Raw genomic sequence first — 26,700 nt, forward strand, 5'->3', positions numbered from 1 at the left:
ACTACCAGAATTTGATACACACTCTAAAAATTTACATTTGTCTTATTTAGAAAGGGACAAAATAATCTTTATATCAAAATGTGGACTGGAATGTTGCCTAACAGTTTGTAAAGTCAGATGAAAATACATTCCAACAATTACATTTTTCTCCAAAAATTAATTATGCAATTAGAAGTTTAACAGCTTAAGTTCATGTTTGTTTCATATTTTAAAGAACCACATCTCGTATACCGAACAAACCCACATGCCAGAGATTACAAGTACACATGAGAAATTACTCTTGCTTCCAAATCACCATTGGTCTCACCAGTCAAACCTTCTTCATTTACAACAGCATTATCAGGTTAGACATCAGGCATTTTTCACTCCAAGGCTGTTGATTTATGAGGAAAAGTTGGACTCCTGACATGGTTTCTGCTCCACTAGCCACATCTTTCTTCCATACATGAGCTGGTAATCTAGGGAGGATGTCAGACCTCACTTGAAACAGTACCAGAATCTTTACAACACACATCCCACCTGATGTGCCTACGTACAATGAATATCAGGAACTGCTTCAAATCTGTCTCTGAGGTAGAAGAGAAATATCCAGAAGAGGTTGACAGATGACAACACCACCTGACTTCAATCCACTTGGGTTTTTTTCTGTGTCAATGCAATAAAATGTTGTTTTAACTTGCTTTCAGTCATGCCAAATGATACCAAATGAAGGAAGAGGCAGCCTGACACCCACAAAGCAGAACAAGGAACAGGGAAGAAAAAAGGCTGTAAGAAGAAAAATGAGGCAGGACTGAAATGAAGAAGGAGGCCTGGAAGAATGGGAAGGATCATGGTGGGTGGGAATGAGGAAAGTAGAAAAAGAAGAACAGATACAGCGAGGTATGAAAAAGGGCTCAGATGATGTGGTCCAGATAGACTAAATTGATACTAGGAGGGAGAGACATCATAGTTTATCACTTCTAATACTGAACCATATACTGGAGCAGAGCTCTTTGCCTCTTTATTTTAAGGGGGCCAAATTAGGAAAGCGAGTGAGTTAAGAGTAGGTGGGTTGCAAGGATACAACAGATGGGACGTGGACAAACCTAGTACAGAAGTGGGAAGGGGAAAATGACACCCTGTGCAGCACAGAGAGATGAAGGAGGGAGACATTTGGTGCAGTATGAGGCAGGATAGACGGTATGGATACTGTAAGTCTCATGATGTCACAGGAGATGCTGGGATGCTGGTGTTGAAGTCCTGCTGTCCTCCAGTGTGTTTGCAATACACTGAGCACTGTTCTAGACGCTGAAGATGCTGAAAACTCAGGAAATTGAAATCATAACTAATATTAAAGCCAATCCAGGAAATGGAAGCTTTCTTTCCCATCCCAAGTTTCCACTAAACCCCTCGGTTCATATGAGAGGTTATAAGGTTACTAATAGCAGATCATATGACAGCCAGAAGAATGAACAGAGCATGTCATCAGTGGCAAGAACTTGCTATTTCGGGCAGCTATTTCTGGAGGTAGGACATTTTGACAAAAGGATTCTTAAATGCCTGCTGAGAGCAGGTAATGGTGAAGACTTACAGCTCCATAGTCAAGCTCCATGTTTCACAGGAAGCATCGTTTGGCTTGGGATGGACATCTCTGCATGACCCAGAATCAATCAAACCATACATCTTACATGTTTCAGTGCTGCTCAGCTGCCAGCACACAGCTGTGAAACCCAACCACAGGGCACTCTGCAGGCATTGGACAGGACTAATGAATGACATGAGGCAGGACAAACAGCACACAACAGACTCTGCACACCCCACTAACAGCTAACAGGGGTTGAAATGGAGGAATTTCATGTCAGTGGTCAGTGCACAACATGTAGTGTGCACTTCTTAATAATAATAATAATTAAAGAAAGCTAAAATTTTGATACAAAAGTCTGAAGAAAATGCGCATGCAAATTTTAGAAAAACGTCAAGAGGCAGCCTCTGCATATTTAATTTTTGGAGATTATGATACGCCATATGCATGATGATATTGTCTTTAATCATATGATTGCACAGTTCTTAGCACATATTTAAAACATACTAAAAGCAGGTGGATTACCTTTAAAAAAAAATGAGAGCCAAAATAATTGGACAGAATTCTGGATTATTGCTTCAGAAGTCTCTTTATTCTTGTATCCCTGTGTATCAAAAGCTCTGGCTACCTTTTCAAGTCAGAATCTTGCTAGGAAAAATAAAAGTAATTTTAAAAATCTATTTTTTTTCACAATTGAGGACTTGTTAATGATAAATTTGAAAGTTACCTTCAATAGAAGAGCAAACTTGAGGATTCACTTTTTTTTTCTTTTTTGTCCTCTGTATTCTGCCATTTTTAAAGTCAGAAATGTAATTTATAAGTAAATTTTTCCTGAATATCACTTCAATCATTGAGAAAAAGTAAATATTTTAAGAACAGTATATAACAATTCGGCAAGAATATCTAAGTACTATTTGAAGAAGATTACTAGAGAAAAGTACTATTTAAAGAAAAGAATACAATATTAATCAATTACAACTTTTATAGTATGTGCTACAATTTCTAGGTCAAAGTCAAGGAATAAATGAAACACTGAAAATATTTGAAGCTAAGCATACATTTAGATATACATTAGATATACAAAAATGTACATATTAAAATTAATGCTACCAATTGCAATTTTTATCTTTAATTAAAATCTGAACACTACCCTCTGAGAGATTTCTTGAAATAGATTGATTAGCCCAAAATAAAGGTGTTAACCCAGACTGTGTTTTACAACCAGAATAGCTATAGATTTGATCACTGTTGATCTAGATTAACATGCCTGTATATTTTTCGAAAATTAATACACCAGACCAAATTCACATATAGCTTAGCAATGAGCATTTCAAAACACTTGTTTCAATTGGAAAATATGGGTGATTCACTTTGATGATTCCAACAATATTTATTTCTGTGCCCTGAAAATAATGTTGAAGAAGAAAATTCTCAGACGACTATTTTGCATTTAGAAATCAATTGACACTGTACTTCAGTACAATTATTTATTACAGCTTAATCAATGTGGCAACTTCAGATTTTCAGTTCATATGAAATGCAGAGAGGTGGCTGTCCTTTAAATATTGTAATGAGTTAGATTAGCATTGCAAAAGTGTCTGAAGATGCAATGCACTGTAAGAGTATACATACACAACAAGAACAAGAGTGTTTGTGAGCAACAGAAACTCACACTTTTCTAGACTGGCCCTGAGAAGTTAAACTCTACATGTCAGTTACAACATCATATAGAAGGTAGCAAAACAAAGCCATTTTACACTGTCATAGAGCTTAGAGATAACAAGCTGGCCCTTGTGAGCAGATTTCTAAAATGAACAGGCATGGTGACTTGTTCCCTCAACCTTCAGTTGAAGGATGACCACTTCAAAGCCAAGTCACCTCAACTCTGTTTTCAAGACTGCTATCATCTGAACTTCCATCTCTCAGCAGGCATCATCACTGGCAGCAAACTACAGTGCTTAAGAAAATTTTCAAATCTACAAGAGCAGGTTCTTAATACTTTATGGTTTGCCACAAACCTTTCATGTAGTAGGATGAAAAAGATAAGGCAACATGAAGGGCAAGGGATACTTTTGCTTTCCAACCAGTTATCAGTAAGTAACAGGGGTGGTTACTATACTTAAGAAGGGGAAAAATAATAAAATAAAACCAAAAACCTGAGCAATATTGACGAGAGAGAGAGAGAGAGAGAGAGAGAGAGAGAGAGACAATGTGAGGCCAACAACTCTGCAGACCCCAAGATCTGTGAAGAAGAGGAAGGAGGTGTTCCAAGCACCAGAGCAGAGGTTCCCTGCAGCCCATGGTGCAAACTATGGTGAAGCAGCTGTGCCTTTGCAGCCCACGGAGGTCCATGGGGGAGCAGAGCAATGCAGTCGCTGGAGTGCAGCAGTCCCTGGAGGACCCCAGAAGTGCCCAGAGGAGGCTGTGACTGTGGAAACCCTGGAAGAGGCTCTTGGCAGGACTTGTGGACCCATGGAGAGAGGAGCCCACAACAGAGCAGGCTTGCTGGGAAGGACTTGTGGCCCCATGGGACATCCCCACAGGAGAAGGGGGGCTGAGGCACTGAAGGACTGCACCCCACAGAAGGAACCCACTGGCACAGCTTGTGAAGAACTGCAGCCCATGGGAAGGATTTATGTTGGAGAAGTTGGTGAAGGACTGCCTCCCATGGGAGGGACCTCAGGCTGGAGCAGGGGAAGAGTGAGGAGTCCTCTCCCTGTAGAGGAAGGAGCAGCAGAGACAATGTGTGATGAACTAAATGCAGCCACCATTCCCTGTCCTGATGTGCCACAACAGGGAGGGAGGAAGAAGAGAATTTGTCAGTCTTGGAAGAAGGAACGGCTGGGGAAAAAAAGTGGTTTTAGGATTTTTTTTTTTATTTCTCATTATCCTACTCTGATTTGATCTAATTTCCCCAAGCCAGTCTGTTTTGGTCTTGACAGTAACTGGTGAGTGATGTCATCCTGCCCTGATCTCAGCTGACAAGCCTTTTATTTCCTCTCCCCTGTCCAGGAAAAGAGGGAGAGTGATAGAGATACTTTGGTGGGCAACTGGCATCCACAAATTATTACTTATCAGTGTTCCTTAAAGAGAGAATAACTTGTACATGAGTAAATAATCCTATAAGGATATATTTTAAAGATACTGAGATAGCACCTATCATGCATATAATTACCCATCTGTTTCTACAAATTATATTTAACATAATATTTAATCCCTTCATATAGAAAAGGAAGTCAGATAGGTATGTATGCTTAAAAATTTTATTGGGAGATGGTATAGAAAAAAAAGGAAAAAATTAAAAGAAGCCAGGATACTATTTTCTACATTTCTTCATTTTTTTTTGACAATATTTAAAAATGCTAATATAGGTGAGCAATGGGAAGTAAAAAAAAAAAAAATCAAAACTGGAAAAGATCCCTGATTGAGGTGTTTGCCAAACTTATAAGCAGCCTAAGTTTTACAATTGGCAAACATCATCTTCTGATTAATTTTTATTTGTATAATAAGAGAAATAAAACTAAGACAAGGAAAAGAAAGTAAAACAGATGTGATTACAGGAATTATAGCAAGCAGCACATTTCCAATGAAGTAATCATACTTTTTATTACTGGTAGTTTGGATGAAAAACTGAGGCATGACAGCAAAGCTACTACATTGATGTTTTTGCCAACGAAAACAAAACCATCATGGTGGCTACCAATAATTTCCTTTAATCACTTGTCAGGCTTCATGGACTGGCAATTGCAATAGAGACTCCATAAACTAAGACTCTCAAAGCTGTCAGAAAGGCATTTGGGTGTCCCATTTTGCATTTAAATTTTAGAAGACTTGAGTGACTGGAAACAGAGGCAGCTTTCAAAAACTTGAGTGTTGCCTTCACAAACTCAGAACTGGTCTGCTGAAAGCACGCTTGCCTGGATTAAGACACAGGAAACATGAAGATCACTGACCATTGATAAGACCAGAAAGCACAACACCCATCTGACAGTACCAGAACTGTACTTAGGAAGACTGTAGGTCATAAAGACATACCTTCCAACTGTAAGAGTTTGGGGCTTTTCTTGTGGTGTTAGTGGTGTTTGGGGTTTTTCCCTTTTCTGTCTGGCAGACAGCAGTAAGATTAAAACAAAGCAATCAGATGGGCAGGCAAGAAATAAACCACATCCTTTTTCTACCTCAGATTCAAAAGTGCAGCTTAAAGAGTAGGAGGGGTCAGCAAATGAACTGCTCAGCTCTGTCTGTGGGACACCAGGGATAGAATCAGAATGCCTGAAGTTGGAAGGCACCCACAAGAATCATGTGAAATATGGGACAATGATCAACAAAAACACCATTTTGTGCAAAACATTGTCTAACCATGTTTAAAAGAATACCTAGGAAAGATGACTCTAAAAAAAAAAAATCTCAAATTCCAACATCAGAGTATTTTCATCAGGTCTGGACATTGCTGTAAGGAGAAATAAAACAGCCATAGAGGGATACTCAAAGGCAAAGGGCCACATTCTGGCAAGGAATGACACTGCTCTGGGTGCTGCCACCAGCCCCTCCTGTGTGGCATTCCACATCTGAAGGACTCCCACACAGTCTATGGCAGGTGACACGCTCATTGCACTGCCCTGCACAGGGGGTGCAAAGCTAAGAGCATGAGCAGAAAGGAGAAATATTATGACAATTATCACCCTGTCCACATGAAAACTTATTCAGTATTTCTCCTAAGCACACAGAACTCCAAGTATATTCATTTATTGTTATTGTTGAAACTGACTTAATGTCTCAATGAATAAAATCAGACCATGAGAAGTAACTGAGCAGAAGAAAGCAAGCTTAAGACATTTTCCCCTTGTGAAGTTTTTTTTTAGATAACTACTGATGATGATAGAAAAAAACATAATTTAGAGTGTAAGAGAAAAAAAAAGAAACCAAAAAGAAAAAAAGTTAAGCTTGATCTTTTTACCATAATCTTGCTTTCCCTGACAAAGCAACTTGGTGTTGTAGCAACAGTAGTCTTTATAAGGGATCTTCCAGGGACTTTAGCTGATATTTTAATAAGACCTTTCGCTTCATAAAGAGGCTTTTGTCCTGGAGCTTGAATCTATCTTTTGGTAACAGAGATGATTAATGCAGCTAATCTTTGAACCACTTTACTGAAGAAAAAAATTAAATAAGATCAGTCCTGAAAGGGAAAGCATCAGGGGTTAAGGACTGAGATCCAGTTCTCACTCCTTGATGTCATGACTCTGGGTGAATGACTGAGATTACTTCTACCTGACTCTAAACCACACTAAACAAATTCCCAGAAGAGATCTGCTTTTAATACTTTTATGTTTATGCATCTTATAACTCCATGACAGAAAATTAGTAGAGTGGTCCAAAGAGCTGAGTCCAGGTACATTTCTTTATCGAACTCTTCTATTTTACATAGAGGGAGTTCAGGCATCTTCTTTCTGTCTTGTTCTTGGTCTGGGAGTAAGAGCTGGGTAGTTCCCATTGGTCCTGAGCTGCTGGCAAGGGTACTCACTCTGAAAAGGGCTGAGAAATGAAGGCTTCAGCTTCTCAAGAGGGCAAACAAACAGATGTTTTTTTCTTGTGCACACAAACTAACAAGTCATTTACTATATGAAAACTGTGCAGTGCTACAGCTACCACTATTCCTTCTCCAGACACACCATGACAGAAAGGACCAAGCCTCATCTCAGGGATGACAGAGCAACCTCAGTTCCTGACTCAAGCACAGGTTGCAAGTGTGGATCTTAAGCCCATGTAGGCATCTAATGTGTGCAGTGGGTGGTCAATTAAACCCAGCCAGGAAGGGGAATGAGAAACCTTCCATATGCTCAAAATGATCCAGGAGTACTTCTGCTTGCTCTGCATGCCCTGTTCACAGCAAACCCAGCAAGCAGCCCATGTTAGGACCTAAGGCACATCCATGGAACTGATCTAAACAGCTTCCATTATACTGACAATTTCTTAGCTTACCAAGTAGCTAAAGCAGGAAAGTATCCAATCTTTAGGTCTGAGCAGCAGCTAAAATAAGTAAGGACAAATACAGGAAAGAGAATTAAGGGGGAATGATCTAGCTTAGATGCATCAGTATGATACCAGTAATGCTTCAAGGGAGTTCAGTACATACTTAAATTTTGATCAAATTTTTTTGGAGATGATTGATAAACTCCAGGAAACCAACACAAATATATTTAAAGGACTACTGAAACCAAGTTAGGAAAAAGCAACATTAAAAGCTTGTATCAGCCAGAAATAACCCCCCACAAAATCAAAATAACATTAATTATTATACATTCAGCAACTACAAAGCATGTACTGCTTGACAAAAAGTGAAAGGAAAAACGTAAAAGGACATTTATTTTATGTTTTTGTAAGCTAAGTGAGTAAAAAAGCAAAAAATAGCAGGTTTCTTAAGTAGAAGAAACCTGCAAACCATTACCTTGTCTTAGCCAAATGCTCCCTCACTGTGGGTAGTCTTAAAAATACCATAGTTGTCCAGCTGTAATGCATTCTTTCCTCTATCATGTGTCTTTTTTGTGTGGGCTTTAAAAATCAACATTTATACAATTTTTGAATAAAAGTGTCTAATTGACCTTACACAGGGTGCCTAACTTATGTTGATTCCTTTATTGTGAAATCTGAGCTGAAGTTTAAATTTCAGAAAAGTTTCTAAATATATTCAATATAACCCATAGACTTTATCACAACTTTTATACTACTGCACTAAGTACTTTTAAGTTGTTTTTTTTCTTTTACCAAAATGAAGTTTAAAATATGTCTGCTTGCTGATAGGGCACATAAGCTAAAAGTATGGGGTTTTCTCCCCCCATTGCTCAAATACCTGAACTGATTTCTCTGTTAGGTGAATAAGCCATGGGTGATTTGCATTAACAAAAATGCAAGGTATTTCTCCACCAAAAGGAACATAATTTCTGATGGACAGCAATACTGGTTACTGGCATAATAAAGCCAACTCTGTGGGCATGCAACATCTTGTCCATCCCTCTAGCAACAAAGCTCTCCTTTCCCTGGACTGCAGTCCTAATGCCTCTAAAGAATGTCCAGAGATCCCTGGTCAGCAAGATCCAGCAGCAGAAGCCCTCCATCTGTGTTTGCTCCTGGAGATTATATCACCTCTGAAGAGCATTTCTGTATTTCTGTGTTCCCAGAATGACCCTGAGTCTTGACACTTTCACTCATCACCCAGGTTTTTTTCTTCTTATTATTTTTTTTTCTTCTGCTCTCCTTCCTTTTTCCCCCAAATTAGCAGTCCAACACTGAGAATAATAGTAAGAAGTGGCTGAATGAAGGACCTTTCTCATTTAATTCAATGACATAAATACGAAACATTTATCATTTACTCAACTTGTAGGTCTGCTAAGACAAATTCACTCATGACACATGCAAGATAAATTCATATCTCTTTCTAATAGACTACCATTAGTATCAGACTTATCATCCATTCCCCTAAAGTCTTGAGTACCACCCATGCAGCGTAGGAGATTATGATTCTATTCAATTCAACAGGATCCTATTTTAAAAACGCACAGCACACACATTCAGAGCTGTGACTTCATTCAGGCATATTTTCTTAAGCTGCTGTCTCCTTTGTTGCAACACTGAGCTGAAAATGGATATGTAATCCACTGCTTATATGCACCCTCTATTCAACATATTAAGACTCTGCCTGTGCCTAAGCTTCATCTACTTTTCCCCAGAAGCCAAATTTCCCAGCTCAAGTGGTAAAGTTATGAGAGTTTTTCTTCATAAGTCCCCAATTCTATGACACATTCAGTGTCATCATGTATGCACTGCAGTACACTTGCAGTACCTGACACATCACTGCTTAAAACATCAATTCAGTGTCAAGTATGACATCTTCCCACATCACTGAGACATACATATTTTTTCCTGTTAGATAAACACATTAACATACGCTTCCTGTATATATATTTACATGCATTGAACAAATATTTCAAACTGACTTGCTTCCTCCAACCTCTTTATCTCATCTGAACCACGAATCCCTAAAAAACTGTTGTCCTTTTTTATTTCAGACCAGTATAAAAAGAGGTTAGTCTAGTGGAAAGAAACCCCTCTGAGAATAAATTCCCCAAATTAAAAAACTAGTTCCATCAATGATGTTATTTTCTTTCTTTTCTCTTCCCTCTATCTCTTCTCCCCATTCCTTTACCCCCACATCTCATGGAAGCTGTTACTACAGCAGAGACCAGTTGTTATTTTCCTACCTGCACTTCTTGAACTCAATAAGCTTTACTGTCATTTCATTCACTTATTATCAGGGGATTTTCTTTCACTAAAGGTGCATTTCTTTAAGATGTGCAGTATTTGGGGAAACAGCTCTGCCTCTTTTTCTCTTGTCACGCTGCAACAGAACTGATATTCCCTCACATTGGGAATGGGAATATCTATGGGAGTAAAGATTATAGTCCAGTGAAATACAGTTGGGTGTATCTGGCTACACATTGCCTTGTCACGAAATAGATCACTGATTGACTGCAACCAAGAAAATTCATGCAGACTCAGTAACCTATGAAAGAACTGGAAAGAGTGATTCCATCCAGAAATATTTCATGTTTATTAGTAGCTACTAAGTAAGCAATCCTTGCTGTTTAATATAGCTTAGCTTATAGCTCATGGCAGCAGCAGAAGGCAAGCTAATATAAAAAATACCAACTAAGAAGTGGCTCCATGTAACTTTTCTTCCTTCCAAGACATTTCAAGAAAGTAAAACAAGTAGGACTTGAGTAGTGAAAAGATATGAACAGTGACAAAAAGAACATATGAAAAAAATCCACAGTCACAGACTCTATTAGTGCATGTCAGCTCTTGGAAAGCAGAGACACAGACACCATTATGAAGGTATGAACTTTATTAGCTCTATTTTACAGTTTTCCTGTTTGCAATTAATTTACATCAATCTTATTGCATGAGTAAACCTCAACAAACAGTGAATAGCCTCTTTTTTGTGTGTGTTTTTTCCTTGATGTATTCTGCAGATTCATAAGCAGATAATATAACTTTAAAAGAATCTAGTTATGGCAGAGCACATGCTTGTCAAGAAGATGGGGCCTGACTCTTTTCAGTGATGCCCAGTGACAGGACAAGAGGCAACATGAACAAACTGAAATATATGAAGTTCCACCTGAACATGAAGAAAAACTTCTTTACTTTGAGGCTGTCAGAGCACTGGAACAGGCAGCTCAGAGAGATTATGAAACCCCGCCTGAACATGATCCTGTGCAAGCTGCTCTAGGTGAGGCTGCTTTAGCAGGAGGGTTGGACTATGCAGATGGAGAGATCATCTCCAGAGATCCCTTCAACCCCAACCATTCTGTGATTCTGTGAAATATAAAAGGGAGTAAAGAGAAAGGAGAAAAAAAAAAAAGAAAAAAATTATCCATATTTTACCTTATTTTATATTCAGCACCAAGCATACATCAAATGTGCAGGGGAGCAAAAAAGCACAAGTTTTCTGTGGATTCCAGACACCTACTTTATGACTCAATATTCTATACCAAGCTCATGGAGATACTTGTTCTTTCAGAGCGTGATTTAAAGCACCTAAGTGAAGTTTCTAAATGCTATCAAAGAGTAGTGAATTCCCCCCCTAGAGACCCCTGCCTGCCTCCATCATCCTGAAAGGCAGCCTAGGCACTGAGTAGGTACCTGGAGGGAATTCCTCTCAGGTGCTTGCATGCATGGAAGAGTATGGCAGCAAATAAAGCGAGCAGTACAGAAAATGACACAGATCTCCAATAAGGTGCACTAGAAATACTTACTTCAAGATTATACTAGCTGATTAGTGAAAGACTGTGATGACCCAGCCTTAAGAGGAAGGAAGCACCTTGCATTATTCCTGCAAGCATAGGGAGACTGTGTAGACACAAGAAAGAAAGGTTTTAGAAAATACCTCTATTTTCTAAACCTGTACCTAAATTTTTCAAGTATGAGTACTCTCCTTATAAGGAATTCACAGATGCATCTTCCTACCTATCATTTTGAAAATGCTTCCCCTTTCCAAGGCCAACTTCCTTACAGTAGCAGTACTCAGTCTGCCAGGTACCCAGTAAAACCACTACAGTGTAAAACATTCTTCTTCAATAAATTAGTAAGCCAATAATGTCCCTGCAAATATTTATTTTCTTACACTACAGGAACATTATCTGAAATACAGAATTTTCTAACATGTTTTTAATCAAAAATTAGGATGGTCTAACATTCCTAAAGCATTAATGTGGAGACAAAGTGTGGAACAAAAATCTAGGGTAAAGCTATGTGCAACTATGCACAAGATGTGCCAATCAGAAATATCTACGTAAATTCGTAAACAAATTTTCAGCTCACCATCAGCTCATGCTGAGACAATTATTGATTCTGTCAAGTATAACATAATTCTAGAGATTTATTTTCCTTATCCCTCACTTTAACCTAAGACCTGCTGAATTTCAATTGAAGTAAATACACGATCTTTACCTTTCTGACCTTTAAAAAAAATTCACTAAGCACATTTTATCTCTATCAAATTTGATGTTCTAAAGAGATTTTGGCGGCTGTATTTGTATTGTGACCTTATATAAGTCCTAGGATGGCTATGATGTAGAGGTTCCTCATAAATGTAATTTGACACTTTATACGGAAACACTCCTGGAAGATTAATCATTCCTTCGCTCAGCAAGCATGTCTCAGCACACTCCTTAACAAATTTTACATCTTCAAGATAAATGGGATAAAAGCTCTAAGTTACAACACACCGCTAAAGAAGACCAAAGACAATCCAGTGCAAGAGTCTCAGGTCTCTGCACAGGCACAAACTTTCTCCTCCACCTTGCTGGATTATGTGGGTACAAAATGGACGTCATTCAGTGTGAAATAATTTTACACTGTAAGAATGCAATTGCACAGTAAGAGTGCAATTCAGTGGCTATCGTTGCACCGAGGTATGAAGGGTGCCAGCATGGCTCGGTCCCCTGGATGCCACCATTCACAGCTTAAGTGTGTCTGCACCACAGGGCACTACCAACACAGGGAGACACCTAGGAGAGCAGAAAAAATTTTTCCTAAATTGTGCAGGTGGGCCTAGGGTGCAGAGATTAAAGTCATGTTCTCATGAAATCCCTAGAGGCAAAAAAATTAGGTTGGCATCTCGTTATGAGAGACATACCTTCCCAACTGCCTCAGAGAAGGCTGTTCTGAAGTGCTCCTCTGGCACCTGTTGGTATCACCAGCTTTCACTCTTTAATATATCTCATACAAAAAAAAAAGTTAATAAAGTTTTTAAAGTTTACTACTGACACACAGCTTCATGCCTTTCCCTTTGGTCCTGTCATTGGTCACCACAGGGGAGAGATCAGTGCCTGCTCCTCCTCCTCCCCTCACAAGGAAGCTGCTATGAGGTCTCCCCTCAGTCTCCTCCAGGCTGAACAGACCAAGTGACCTCAGCCGCTTTTCATACAGCCTCACCTCAAGGCCCTTCACCATTTTATGCTCTCCTTTGGATGCTCCCTAATTGATTTATATCCTTATACTCTAGTGCCAAAAATACAATATTCAAGGCGAGGCCACCCCAGTGCAGAGCAGAGTGAGACAATTTGCTCCCTGGACAGGCTGGCGATGCTGTGCCTGATACACCCCAGGACACAGTTGGCCCTCCTGAATGCCAGAGCATCCACTGCTGACTCAGGCTCAACTTGCCACCAGGATCCCAGGTCCTTTATGTGGGACTGCTCTTCAGTGTCTCGTTCCCCACCCTGTACAAATATCCAGCGTTGCCCCATCCCAGGTTCAGAATCTGGCACTTGTACTTGTTAAGCTTCATACGGCTGGTGAGTGCCCAGCCCTCTAATTCGTCAAGGTCTCTCTGCAGGGCCTCTGCTTTCAAGGGAGTCAACAGCTTCAGCCAATTCAGTATCATTGTGCTCACACTGAACATCAAAGCAGCTGGAACCTTTAGCACAGCCATTTTCCAGAGAGCTCAAAATGAAAGGTAGCAGTGAACTTACTGTATGTCTAGGTTTTCTAATTCATATAAAAACGTACTAGCAGTTTGTCAAAAGTCAGCTATTTTTAAATGGCATAAGCATAAAAGGAAATGTCAAATATTACCTGTTCAATCCATTCATCACTGTAGCTTTGTATCTTGTCTGAAATTAGTAAGGAAACTGTCTGGAATAGATGCTGCAGTTTCAAGACGAGTAATTTTCACCTTCCAAAAAAAGTCAAGGCTTGTGCTCACCAAGAAATCTAATTTGTCACCCCAAGTAGTGCAGAATTTCCAATTTACTCAAATTTTGAAAAGCAAACAAAAAACAAAAGAGAAACTTGAATGAACATTGAGGCATGTGTTTACATTCTCTAGGGCAGTCTGGGTTGCCTACCAGGCAGCTCTGACCCGAGAGAAGCAAGTGCTTACAGATTTGCATATGCAGCACATTACAACAGCTAAAATGCCAAGAGGTGGTTCTTGAGAATATGTTCTTGGGCTTGCCATGGTCAATAAACCTTGCTGTTCACTGCAAATGGTTTTCTCCAGCTGAGTTTACATTAGTTCCTAACAGCATTATGATGGCACTGTGCCATTGCTATGTTCTTTGTTCCAATTCAGTCCATTTCTCAGCAGAAGTGACAGCAACCAAAGCATCATTACAGCATCTGAGTAACTCTGGAAAAACCTGCTGGTCGCTCCTTTTCTTTTAATCCTGATGGGATTAAAGAGAGACCCAAGAGTTACCACAAAATGCTTACAAGTTGAAAACATCTCCTGCACACCAAGCTTCCTCAGACTGCTCTTGGGCTGATGGGATCCTGAATACCTGGCCTTCTAGTGAAGACACTCAGCATGCACTGAAAGACTCAGATGTTGCACATTTTGACAGTGCCTTTCTTACTCACCTTGTTAAAAAGGCCAGCTAATAATTGCTGGAAGTTCGAAACCTCCTTACAGACAATGAACTCTGAACAAGCAACTGAATAGTTGCAGATCTGTAACTATTTCATTGCTGGTTTTTATACCTAAGTTATTTAACTGAAACCACGAGAGCTCCAGCATCCCCTGTTGGTAAAATGAAGAGGAGGGTTATACTCACAACTTCTGTTATCCTCAGTGGTAGTTACATATATGTGCTGGGCAGAGAAGAACAGTTGTCCTCTCATAAGGTGCTAGTCATGACAAATATAATACTGATACGGGACCCACATAATTTTCTTTAAAAGCACACTGCAAAGCAAGAATGATGGCAAATGACAGGAAGCAGGAAAAAACCCCAACATTCTCTCATGGTTTTTTAATTTCAGTTCACAAAGAACAGCACATTTCTGCAGCAAATAGAGCTTACTAAACCAGCTGCCTTTTGTTATTATCCTTATGCCTATCTGCGATATTATACAACAGATACCACTTTATTGGTGTCCATAAATAACTTTTATTATGCATCTGAAACAGCACAGTTTAGCACGTTGCACAACAGACATTTCTTCCAGTCGCTGAAGCCAGTAACTTTACTTGTGTACCTGCCACTACGACCCCCACCACTCGGTTATGGCTTTCATTTACAGAAAAGAAAGGAAAAACAAAAAAAAATAGTACCAAACAGTAGGCCCTCTAAACAGTCTGAAAGGTTGTCAGGACCAGAAATAGGCATTATTAGGAATATTGCTGAACACTGCATCCAACTCCAATTTGTTGTGAGCTTCCTTCTAGAAGTACCAAATTTACTGCCAGCTCCACACTCAGGAAAGCCCGTCTGATAAAATCCAAGACAGTGAACTCTGTTTTCAGGATACACTGAAGCCCATATCTTATGTTAACACAACCAGTGCCATCATCTGGCTTGTTACCAAGCTGCTGTCACTGTCTGCAACTGCTGCAAGTGTCAAAGAAAATAAAAGCTAACTGGCCTCAAGAGCATGAAATGGGCATGGACAATAACTTAAATGTAAATTAAAAAGAAAAGAGAGGGAAAAGGTAAAATCAATTTTATAACTCATGGTAAAAATAATATCCAAATTCTATACTGTATTTTATTCAGTCAAGCCTCTTACTGTGTTGCATTCCTTTAGCCACTAATGTTTTAATTTGTTTTAATGCTATTTGCTCTGCCAATTTGAATAGTGATGTAATGACATATGACTCCCTCATATCCAGTGGTACTCACAGCACCTTTGTCACTGGTGGCTCAAGAGCACAATGAACAGTATCTTGAGTTTAATGCATTTGTGGCTTTGTGAAGGCAGCAATGACACGCAACGGGTTTTTTCTCCTTTTGTTTCTGTGCTCTGTAATAGAACACCCTGCCACAAAGACTGTGACCAGAGTGTAATGAAAAATGCAAAGCCATTGTCAGTCATGACAAAAATTTGCAAACTTTACATTTTGTTTAATTATTGAAGAATGGCTTTTCAAAGAGACATGCATTGTTCTAAAGAGGCATTGCAGCACCTATCTTCCTCTCCTCACAAAAGCTTTTTATCTTAAAACAAGAAGGATATACTTGTTGAGGGCCAATTACTAGTCTGTCTATGAAGAAGTTTAAAGGAATTTTTAATTAGTAAATTGACCCATACTATGAGTCACCTGGAGAAGAAGGACATAATTTCCTAAGACAGTTAAGCTTTCTCACACAAATATTAGTCAGTACCTTAGATTCAAGACCCTCTAGCTCTTAATGCTACCTTGTTCTTGTGCACCAATTTAATTCACTACTGCAGCATCACTCAGAATGACAGTAAATGCTACTCAAGGTGAACAGGGGCAACCCTCTGACCCTTGTTCTAGGCCTCTAGCATGACTTCCATTCATCCAGAAGAAATGTCATGCATCACTCAATTATGTTCTGCCTGAATTCTAAAAAAAGAGTTTGACAGTCTATCTAATCTTCTTTAGTACAAATATATCATCAAAAATAAACAGGCTTGACTGTATAATGAGGTTAATAAAGGTGCATGCAGAAGAGAGGCCTATGCAGTTGAAAAAAAAGAGGCAGCCACTTCCAGAAGTTGGTTCAGAGCCTATTCATTACATGTTTGAATGAGATAGCATGAGTCTCTCTCCCACTACCTACAAATGGTGCTGCATTTTTTGCTGTCTGAAAGGTGATGCAATGTATAAACATGACAGGCATCACCATTTCAACATACATCTTAGAAATAAGAGAATTAACCTCACATGCTGCTTTCTGTAACAAACTCCACTAATGAGAATTCCTTCATAAGAAAAGAGTCAGGAGGAAACCAGAACTCAATCTGTTATGGTATGAATATAGAATATGACAGACTTTTCTTATTCCCATTCACACAACTGGTAACTTGCCAGTTACATGTAACTGGTGACTTTCCACCAAAGATACTGCCTAACATTCCAAATACAAAAAAAGAAAAAGAATACCCCCCCCCCCCCACACACACACTGCCACCCCAAACACTAATATTAGAAACCTATTTTTTTCAAACAGCATAGGAAAATATGAGATTCATTCATGTCAAATAAATGGGGGTTTTTACTGTTTTCAGCAATCAGTATAATAATCAGCATTTCCTACATATGTTACATCATCACGTAGGCAGCAGAGAAGCAAGTTGTCTGTAAAGATTCACCTTAATCCAAGCATCAGTGAGAGATATTTTCAGGGTATCCAGATACATGTAAACGTTTAAGTAGGAATCAGCAGATCTCCAAACTGATAAACATTTCTCATAAGTTATGTATGAATTAAAATCAAGTTTTTATTAAAAATGCATAAGTATGATCTGTGGTGAATAGAACCATTAGCTATGCATGTTTACTCTTTAGTGAACACAGAAATCAGTAATATTTCTTCTAAATGCCATTTCCATCAGAGGGTTATAAAATGATAAAATGCTTAAATGATTCTCAGATGCCATCCAACTGGTACATGTACAACTGGGGAGAGGACATAAAATAATGAACTGTGAAATGTTTATTTGCCACAGGGGCAAGAAAATGTCATTTCAACTACTGCACCCATTCTACTTTACAAGTCAGGTGGCACTTAACAGTCCCTCACTTCTGTGATAAAACAAATGAATGAAGGCTAATCTGGATGATAATAAAATATCCGATTCTTTAAAGTTATTACATTTATTACACACTCTTTTTGATCGCACAGTATTTACAATGCTCCCTGTCTTCTTCACTCCTGTTGGAAGCTACAGAAAAATCATCCAAACCCCAAAGTGAGCATAAATTGGTTTTATCCATGTGATTTTAGCATCATATTTTAGGGGATCATAAGGGAGGATGCACAAAGGCTGGCATTGTTCCAGTGGAAGCAGGCTCCTTGATTTTTCTTCATAGTCAATGAAGACACAAATACTTTTCCAAAACCGCATTGCTCAATCTCTAGATCACAGCTGTCCTTAAAATCAAACATTCCTCACCAAAATAACAAGTGAAAATGCAAGAGTAAGGAAAATATAAATAATAAGTACTGTGAATTACTAACATCATACAATGGGTCTGTGATTTTTCTTTTCTCTCCCACTCCCAAAAAGCCTGCATTAGCTGAAAGACCACTTTACTTAAGGCACAATTCTAATGGTCACCTTAAGCCAAGAAACAACATTAGGCAATCTGACCTATCCCCTTATGGACTCCCTCTTCTGATTGCAGGGAAGCCTAGAGAGATTATTCTGATTTGGTCATATCATCAATAGTCTTGTCCTCATCCAAATTTGAAAATACTCACTATTATTATTCTCCATAAAATGTCATTTGAATTCAGAACCTTACATGAAATCCTGTAAAAATTCAAAATTTCTGACATACCTTTTACAAAAGACCACTGGAATCTGCTGTCTCTTTTGTCATTTTCCACCTGGGATAATCTCTTGAGCTCAGTGGGACAATGGGACCAAAACTGAAGTCTGGAGTGTACTGGGATACACAAATAGCTCACTGACATCAGCCTCCAGAGCAAACACTGTCTGAATCTCACCAGTCCCTAAGCTCAGGGGAGTTTCTAAAAACGTCATGCTAAATGAAACTGGATGTTGACATCTCTGTTATCAAATGCAGCAAAATATTGAGAAGATCCCATATGGATTTAGATGCATTTCTGGAACAACTGATCAAGTACTTGTTTTCACACCTTATCTGCAGCACTTTGCACTGCAGTGTACATTCTCATGGCCCAGCCTGGGACAGTAGTCACTACCATCTTAAAACATTATGTTTCTGTTTTCAACCACAGAACCTGTTCCTTTCTGTTGACTACAAAATGAGATATTTCCCTTCATGGACTACAGAGTGACTAGAAGGAAACTTTGGAGTATTTTTAAAATGCTTACTTAATGCTTTTTGTAAAGCAACAGAAAAACCCCAAAAATAAAACCACACCACCACTCATTGCTCAAGGTGCTAGCTCAAGTCTCTGTGAATATGAAATTAATTCCTACCATCACAAATTTTCCCCATGGCTACACAAAAAGAGTAACTTTGCTAGATATTCAAGGTGCCTATAACCAGGTAGTTCAATCAACTTCTATCTATTTAAAGCTTTCCTTCCTACCAAACACTACAGTATCAGAATGTTGAGTCTGCTAACTGAACTCTAAAGGAGCTTCAAAATGCAGTGAATTAAACTTTTATCCAGCTGGTTTTAAATCTTTTACCCCTGTAACTTAACACACTCCACTTTTCTTAAAGTGCATAACCAATTACTCATTATTATTCATTTACACTTCTACAAAAAATAACATTGTCCCATTCTCAGCAAATGTCAAGCCACTAAAATTAAATTATATAATGGACTGTTTCCCCAGGCATCCATTTTTTTGCACTCATCACCCCTTTTGAGCTCAAGTTATAAGGAACAAAAAGTTTGGTTATGAATCCTTGGTATTTTATCTCAAAACCAGACATTTATAAAAGTGCTTATTTTTTTACAAAGGTCTTACAAACTTAAAAACATTACTACATGATTTCTCATGACAAGAGATGTTAGCTCTCTGAATTCATAACCAAGTTTCTGGTGTATCTATTTCCAGCAACACCTCAAAATCTACTCCTTAGTGTTATACAATAGCTCTCAAACATACATCTGCTGAAAGTCTGCTATTCACAGACTGTTTCCTTTTCATTGCTAGTAGGATCACATGTTTTTGGATACAATGAAACTTTCACTTTCCTATCAAATCTGAAACAAAGCAACTTTAAAGGAGGAAAACAAAGCAGGACTTTAAAGAAGGGACAGATGCAAGTTGTTGACATAGTCACAATTTTAAAGGTAGCACCTAAGTATTACCCAAAACTGAAACCAATTCTTTCTATTCTTTGCAGATTGATAAAACTACAGATCCACAGGCTTAGTGCAGTAACATCACTTCCCATTCCACGTGAAAAGCCCACGTTTTTCATTTCCCTTTTGCTAGCAGAAAATGTAGGAACATGTACATGTCATCAGAATTTTCCAGTGCAGACACTTCTCTCCTAAAGCTGCTATAGAAAACTATTGGCAGCAGTGACAATGAAACACAATCAAAACACACGTGCAAAAAAGAAAAAACCTCTCCCCCAAACCCAGCAATTAAAAGCAAACTCCCAAAATTTCACTACTGCTTCCCTTTAACAAAAATGAAAAAAAAAAAAACATTATACGTTCATTAGTTATGTACTCTGATGTGCTATGGCAAAGTACCTGACACTATGCACGGTGTAAGACCCTACATTAACAAAAAATATGTTCTTTATTGCATAATACTTCAGGATAGCTAATTCTGAAGAATATCCACTGTGATTGCCTTTGCTCTGCCCTCAGTGGGAACTGAGCTCTAATCCAGCAAACTTCACTCTCTGAAAGTCCTGAGAATTAAACCTCCAAACTGTTAAAACATGAGGTTTTCTCCAAGTAAGAATATTCATGATATTAAACTGTATTAAACCTTGTAGCTAGATTTGTGGTATAGACTAGAGCCTGTCATGATCACCATTCCTGAATGAGCATAAGAATGTTTGCTATTCATATTTAAAAAAGGCAAACCTAAACTTTACAGGGCCTATCGCTAAGGCAGACTTTTTCCCCCAAGTATCACACTCTGTTCTCTTTAGTTACATATGCTGATTTTTAATAATGCAAGGGAGAATTGGAAGAGTACAAGGAACTCTTCAGTCTTATATTAAGTGTGCAATATTGATTATAGACATCTCTCGTGACACCTCTTGTCACAGAAGAAATATAGTAAATACTTCTTTCCATACTAGTTTGTATGTAATTCATTTCCTGGGTTCCACCACTCTACCTGCTGCAGTTCAAATATGTATCCTCATGTCCAACAACCAATTAAGTATGTGTTTATGGACAACAGTATCACAGTTAAGTATAGAAATTACCTCAGCTAAAACAGTTTTTGAAACAAAGTATTTTAATTTTCTCTTAATTAGCATTATTCATTTGTGGAAAACTACAGAATGAGGACATTCTATACAAAGCATTTGCATTTTGATAATTTTTTTCATTAGCTCAAAAGACCTGGCCTCTTAGCAAACCAACCAAGTCTAGGTATCTTTTTCATTCTGCTTGGCCAGAATGACAGACTTGGACAGTGGCTCCAGCCAGAGCTGGAACAGGATGAGCTCAGAAAGAGTCACCATGAGCTTGTGTGCACATAGATCCAACTGTGAAGTGCTAGCAAGAGGAAGGAGAGACTTTACAAGCATCATATACTGGTGCTTGTGAAAGACAAGCTTTAGAGATTCAGATAATGTATTTATATTATAATAAATCTTTAGAGCATCAGATGGAGTACCTCACAATGACTAACTGACCCTTTGCATATATATATATATATATGGCTTGTTGACAAATTTTGTATGTTTTTTAGTACTTAGTTGGAATATCTGAACTGAAATATAGTTGACTTAAAAAAAAGAGGAAGAAAAGAAAAACAACAGGCAGAACAGGCAAATTTTACAGAAATATTTATATAAACGAGTTCAGTAAATTCAGAAGGAAACTGAGAGAAGGGAGAGTAAAAGCTGAATTATCTGTTATCTAATTTGCTTTGTGGGAGTATGGCAATCTTTGTCTGATGGTGAGAAACAATAAGGCAATGATTACTAGGGACTTAAAGTTTCCTCATGAAGTACAGTCCTTTCTTATCACTGCACTTGAGGGGAGACCTTCTAAGTAGAAAACATGCTGTACTTTTTCTTGTTTTGTCGTGCTCCAAGTTTTCCCAAGCAGCAACAATGGGAAAGAAGAAAGTTTCAAACTGGTTTCTGTGGGGCTCTTGAAAACTTCTAGAAACCAAAACAGTCTTGGAAGTTTCCCTTTTGCTCCTCTATTTAAAAGACTAGGCAACAAGACATTAGTGCTACTGATGCGAGCTATTAATAGAAAAGGAAACACCCAAAAATAGAGAGGTTTAAAGGACAAAATGAAATAGTGGCGAAATCTTTTATTGCAACCAGTACAGTTACCATACAACAAAAACCACCAGAGCCCCTGTGCTGAAGGTTCTCTTCAGAAAGGAAATGAGCAAGAGACCAAAACTAATATCTTTATATATATGTGTGTGTATATGTATGTGTGTATATATATATATATATATATATGGAGAGAGAGAGAGAGAGAGATAACAAATTTTGTATACAGAAAGCAATGCCTTGCTCCTAACATGAGCAAAATTAGCTTTTACTTGCTCTAATTTTTCTCATTGGCTACAAATGCAGAGGAAAATGAGCTGTCAAAGGTTGTTTTCCATAGTACAAATGAGAGCACAAACAGTGAGGTATATGTATGTTAATAAGCAGAGAGAAATGATCAGTATGCCCTTGTGAGCAGAAGCATTCCTTGAGGTTTCTGATAATCTGATGGTATACAGTATGTTGCCTTAACTATGAGCACTTAAAATGCATTTATGAAAATAATTCTGCTTGTGCAGGGTCTCTCAAGCTAATGCAGCTCTACTCCTGCACCAGTATCTGAAACAACCCCCTTTTTTACCCATTTTGATATCTACATCATTTATGTGTGTACAATATGCAACAGCTTCTCTAATGAACTGCAGTATTCCACAATACTGTTTATTGTGCAGTGCCTACAAAGACCAATTAGATCACCACACCCTAGCTTTGTATAGATGGAAGAACATATTTACATTTAAAGAAACAAAGAAACCTTTCTTCTTACCAACTTTTTCCTCAAAACAAAAGTATACTTTCTACTTAAATATTTTAAAACTGAATCCCAGGTACCAGTAAAACATAGTCTTCACACTTAAAGCTTTACACTTTTTTTTTTGAATTGTGGTTATCAGTGTGGAAATGCTTCCCACACCCATCTCCTCAGGCCAGATAAATACTAGATCCTTTATTTTTGATTTGCATCTTCATTAACGTCGCTGATAATTCCAGGATGAATCTTGACAGCATTTGCTCCTTTAAGTAGTCTTTACCTAAAAAAGTACTGACAACCAACTAATCACCCTTGGGCCTACTGAGGAGAGTTAAATCTCCTTGACTTAAAATTCATAACCTATTCCCATCTGGTGGTATATGGCACATGAAGGAATATGACACGTTTATTTTAATAAAATGTGTATTTTTTTCCATTCCGTCTCCTTTTTCTCATTTAAATGATTACTCCTGCTTTTAACCTATCTAAATGTCATGACACAGGCCAAGTGTGATTCAGAAGTTTTCATTGCTGTTAGTACATCCTTTTCTTGCCCAATAAAAATTTTCAAGTTGGCTTTCAGTTTACAATTCTCTTAAAAATTTCCTTAAGGTACTCCAGAAAACAGTATTTATTTTTAAAAAAATATGTTTATTAGACCCTCTAGTTTTATAACCAGTTGTAGGAAGCTTCATGTAGAAAGTAATGCTACAGTTCTGATTAGCTTACCTGCTCATCCACCTGCTGATACATTCCTACAGGCATTTCTGTTGATGTTTTTTTGAGTTCTGCATGTATTTTTTGTCACCATGAGTTAGCAAATATACTTTCCTTCACAGACTTTCAAAAAAATAACAATTTAACATCTTAGCACATTCTATATGTCATCATTACCTCCTGGTTGTTAAAAGCATAAAAAAAACCAACAAAAAAAAAGCTCTGCAAGAGGCACAATTTAAACCAATTTTGTCCCCTTTGTAGGAAAAAGAGAAAAAAAAGTATGCTTCTGAAACTTAAATCGATCTGAAGAACTTCAGACATTAATTTTATGTTTCCAAATTGCTGGAAAAGGCTACATTCCTACCATTCCACTCAAGATTCACTCTATTGCTACTATTGAAGATTTCTTTTTAGACAATATACATGAATAAATCATGTCTGATAAGATACATCCACTTACAAAGAATTAAATAACTTAGGTGGGGAACAGCATATAGAAATAAAATGTGTTCCAGAATACAAAATTATTAAGGACTGATGACAACTGATGAAAAGATCACAGGCATTTCAAATTTCTGATCTGCTAACACATCTTTCTTTCTTACGTACTGTTTTACTGATTTGGTTCCTGAAATCTATTATTTTTCTTCTTTTGTAGTTCTCTTAGTACCTGCCTCCAGGAAAGAAATTGGCAACTATGCTGGTTGCTATTGACACTGACTTACACTTTCTCAGCAAAACTATTCACTAAGAGGTAGAGGGATGGAGTAACATGAAATATTTCATTTCTGCCATAAGGTTAACTGCTTAAAAAGGTGCTTCCAGCACCTGTTCTGCCAGCACATGAACATTCAATATAATGAGAGTAAGAAATGGGGCATATTACATTGATAAGTCTTTATCTGTATGTCACTGCATCCAAATCCACAGGAATTCTGACATCATGTATCTGATCCACAACAATGAAATAACCCATTGTATACATTACAGACAGGGATATGAGTTTCTTAACTTTAACCCCAGTCTCTTTCAAAGTGCCACAATACAATTGCACAGCCTAACCATCTTGCTAAGCAGATCTATTTTTAGGCAGCTTCTTTGTTATTGTATCTCAGTGCCTACTTTTTAAACTCAATCTAGTTTCGCTGGTAGCTGAGCTTACAAGCGCTGCCACATGTCTCCTCCAAAGGTAAATATAAATATATGGCTGAGTTCTGTAGCAACATAATGATACAGTGTTAAAATACACTGGACAACAAGTCTGAAAGAAAACAAACAAAAAACCCCCCACATCTGCAGAACAGCTCAGGCGTGACAACTTCACACGGAAAACACACCTGTATGGCAAACTGTGTGCAAGCTGCGCATCACCTCTGACACGCGTCTCTGCCTTACACAGGGCCAGTTAAAGGAAGCCAGGTACCAACTTGAGTCAACGCTTGGGAGAACTGCCCGAGTTTATTAACTCCGCCGTGCGCCCACCGCAGCCTCCCCAGCAGAGTCCCCGCCAAACTACCTGTAACACAGCCCCAATTTCCCACCCTGCCGCCCCGCTCGCATCCCCATGCCAGCCCTCCCGGCCCCTCCTCGCCCAAAGCGCGGGCGCTGCCTTCCCACCCTGCCCCTCCCCGAGCCCCCACTCCGGGCAGCGGGGGAGCCGCCCCGCCGCCCCCTCCTTCCCTACCGCCTTCCTTCCCCCCCCCTCCTCCGCGGGCCGCCCCCGCCGCCACTCACCAGCTGCGCGCCGCACACGGCCACCAGCGTGCACCGGCCGCTGCAATAGCCCATGGCTCCCGGCACCCCGCGCCGCCGTCCCGCGCCGCGCCCACTCAGGCGGCGGGAGAGCACCGCCCGGCCGCCGCCCGGCTCCCGCCTGCCGCCGGCGCTCCCCAGCCCGGGACCCGCATGGGGGCGCGCCCGCCGCCCGCCCGCCCTCAGCCGCGGCCGCAGCGCCCGCCGCCTCGGCGGTCGCGGGCAGCGGGGCCGGCCGCCCCCGCGGAGGGCGGCAGCGCCGGGGGGAGGGCGGCGGCAGGTGCCTGCAGGAGCAGCCGCGCTCTGCCGCGCAGCCCCAGAGGCATCTGGGCTTCAAAGTTTGCCCCCTCAACTCCGCTCGCAAACCATCCGGGCTCGCAGCCGTCTGCGGCGGGGGGGAGGCGGGGGGAGGAGGGGAGAAGGGAGGGAGGGACGGACGGACGGACGGGGAGGCGAGGCAGGCGGCGGCGCTAAGCTCGGTTCACGCTCGCAGAGCGGCTTCCCTCCTGCCCACAACATAGCTGCTCCCCCGCCCGCCTTCCTCCTCCTTCTCCTCCTCCTCCCGGTAGGGCTGAGGCAGCCCCAGCTGTGGGAACCCCTCTCCCGGGGGCTCCCCCGCGGGAGGGCGCGGAGAGGCGGCGCAGCGGCGGGGGGCGCCTCCGCTTTGTCTGCGCGGGCGCGGCGAGCGCGGCTGCACCTTCCCGGGCGCCTTTGTCTCGGCGGGACACCTCTCCGCGCCCACCCCGCGCGGAGCTCCCGCGCACCGCACGGCGCGCTCCGCAGCCCCGCCGCCGCCAGGCACAGCCCCTCCGGCAGGGCCCGGCCCGGCCCGGCCCGCGGACAGAGCAGGGCAGCGGAGCGGGGCCCGGCCGCGGGCGCGGAGCGGAGCCGGCGCGGCCGCAGCCCCGCGGTGGGGCGCGCTGCTGCCGCCTGGCGGGCCGCGGGCAGCGGTGCAGGGGAAGCCGCCCCAGCCGCCCTCCCTCCGCTGCAGCCGGCACCCGGGAGAGCTCCCCGGGAGCGCCGGGAACGCCGCGGGCCCCACCTGCCCGCCGCACCGGTGTCGCTCCCACCCTGAGCGGAGCTCACAGGCGGAGGCTGATCTAAAGAGTCTGACCTGGAACACTGGGAGAGGTCCGAGACAGAGGCTTGGGGCTGGAGGGTGAGGGCAGGAAAAGAAGGACAAGACTGGTCCTATTAAGAAAAAAAATATTAATTGGTTTCAGGGAACTGGCTCTTCACCATTATGATGAGGAACGTTTGCACTTAGTGACTTGATCCGGCCTTCCTCTACTGTTAAAAGCATTCAGAATACATCGGGTTGGTGGTAAATTATGTGTCAAGATCTGCTGTGTCAATCAGCCTCCAAAGGTTGTTAATTGCTGTGTCATCACCAACCACCTTGACATTGAATTTAGACCAGGTCACTCTTACTGCACTGCCCATCAACAGAAGTAGTTTTATCTGGGATGTCATCAATTATGAACTGGAGGAATGACCCTGGGTTTCCTG

General features: G+C 40.4%; 1 protein-coding gene and 1 long non-coding RNA gene across 2 annotated transcripts in view; both read right to left on the bottom strand.

The window, feature by feature from the left end:
• The window catches only part of NKAIN2 (sodium/potassium transporting ATPase interacting 2), a 533,456-nt gene extending 508,173 nt beyond the window's left edge, over nt 1-25,283 (bottom strand). The window contains exon 1 of the mRNA XM_066547060.1: nt 25,174-25,283. Coding sequence (XP_066403157.1) covers nt 25,174-25,227 — 54 coding nt within the window. The 5' untranslated portion in view covers nt 25,228-25,283. The remainder of the gene's footprint in view (nt 1-25,173) is intronic.
• Nucleotides 10,443-11,785, bottom strand: LOC136554784 (uncharacterized). The gene is made up of 2 exons (XR_010783377.1): nt 11,371-11,785; nt 10,443-10,930 (listed from the first exon to the last, which is right to left on the bottom strand). It is a non-coding gene; the product is annotated as an uncharacterized lncRNA (long non-coding RNA).
• Nucleotides 25,284-26,700: the final 1,417 nt, after the last annotated feature.

This window comes from Molothrus aeneus, chromosome 3, assembly GCF_037042795.1.
Source record: "Molothrus aeneus isolate 106 chromosome 3, BPBGC_Maene_1.0, whole genome shotgun sequence".
In the NCBI taxonomy this organism is placed as follows: Eukaryota; Metazoa; Chordata; class Aves; order Passeriformes; family Icteridae; genus Molothrus; species Molothrus aeneus.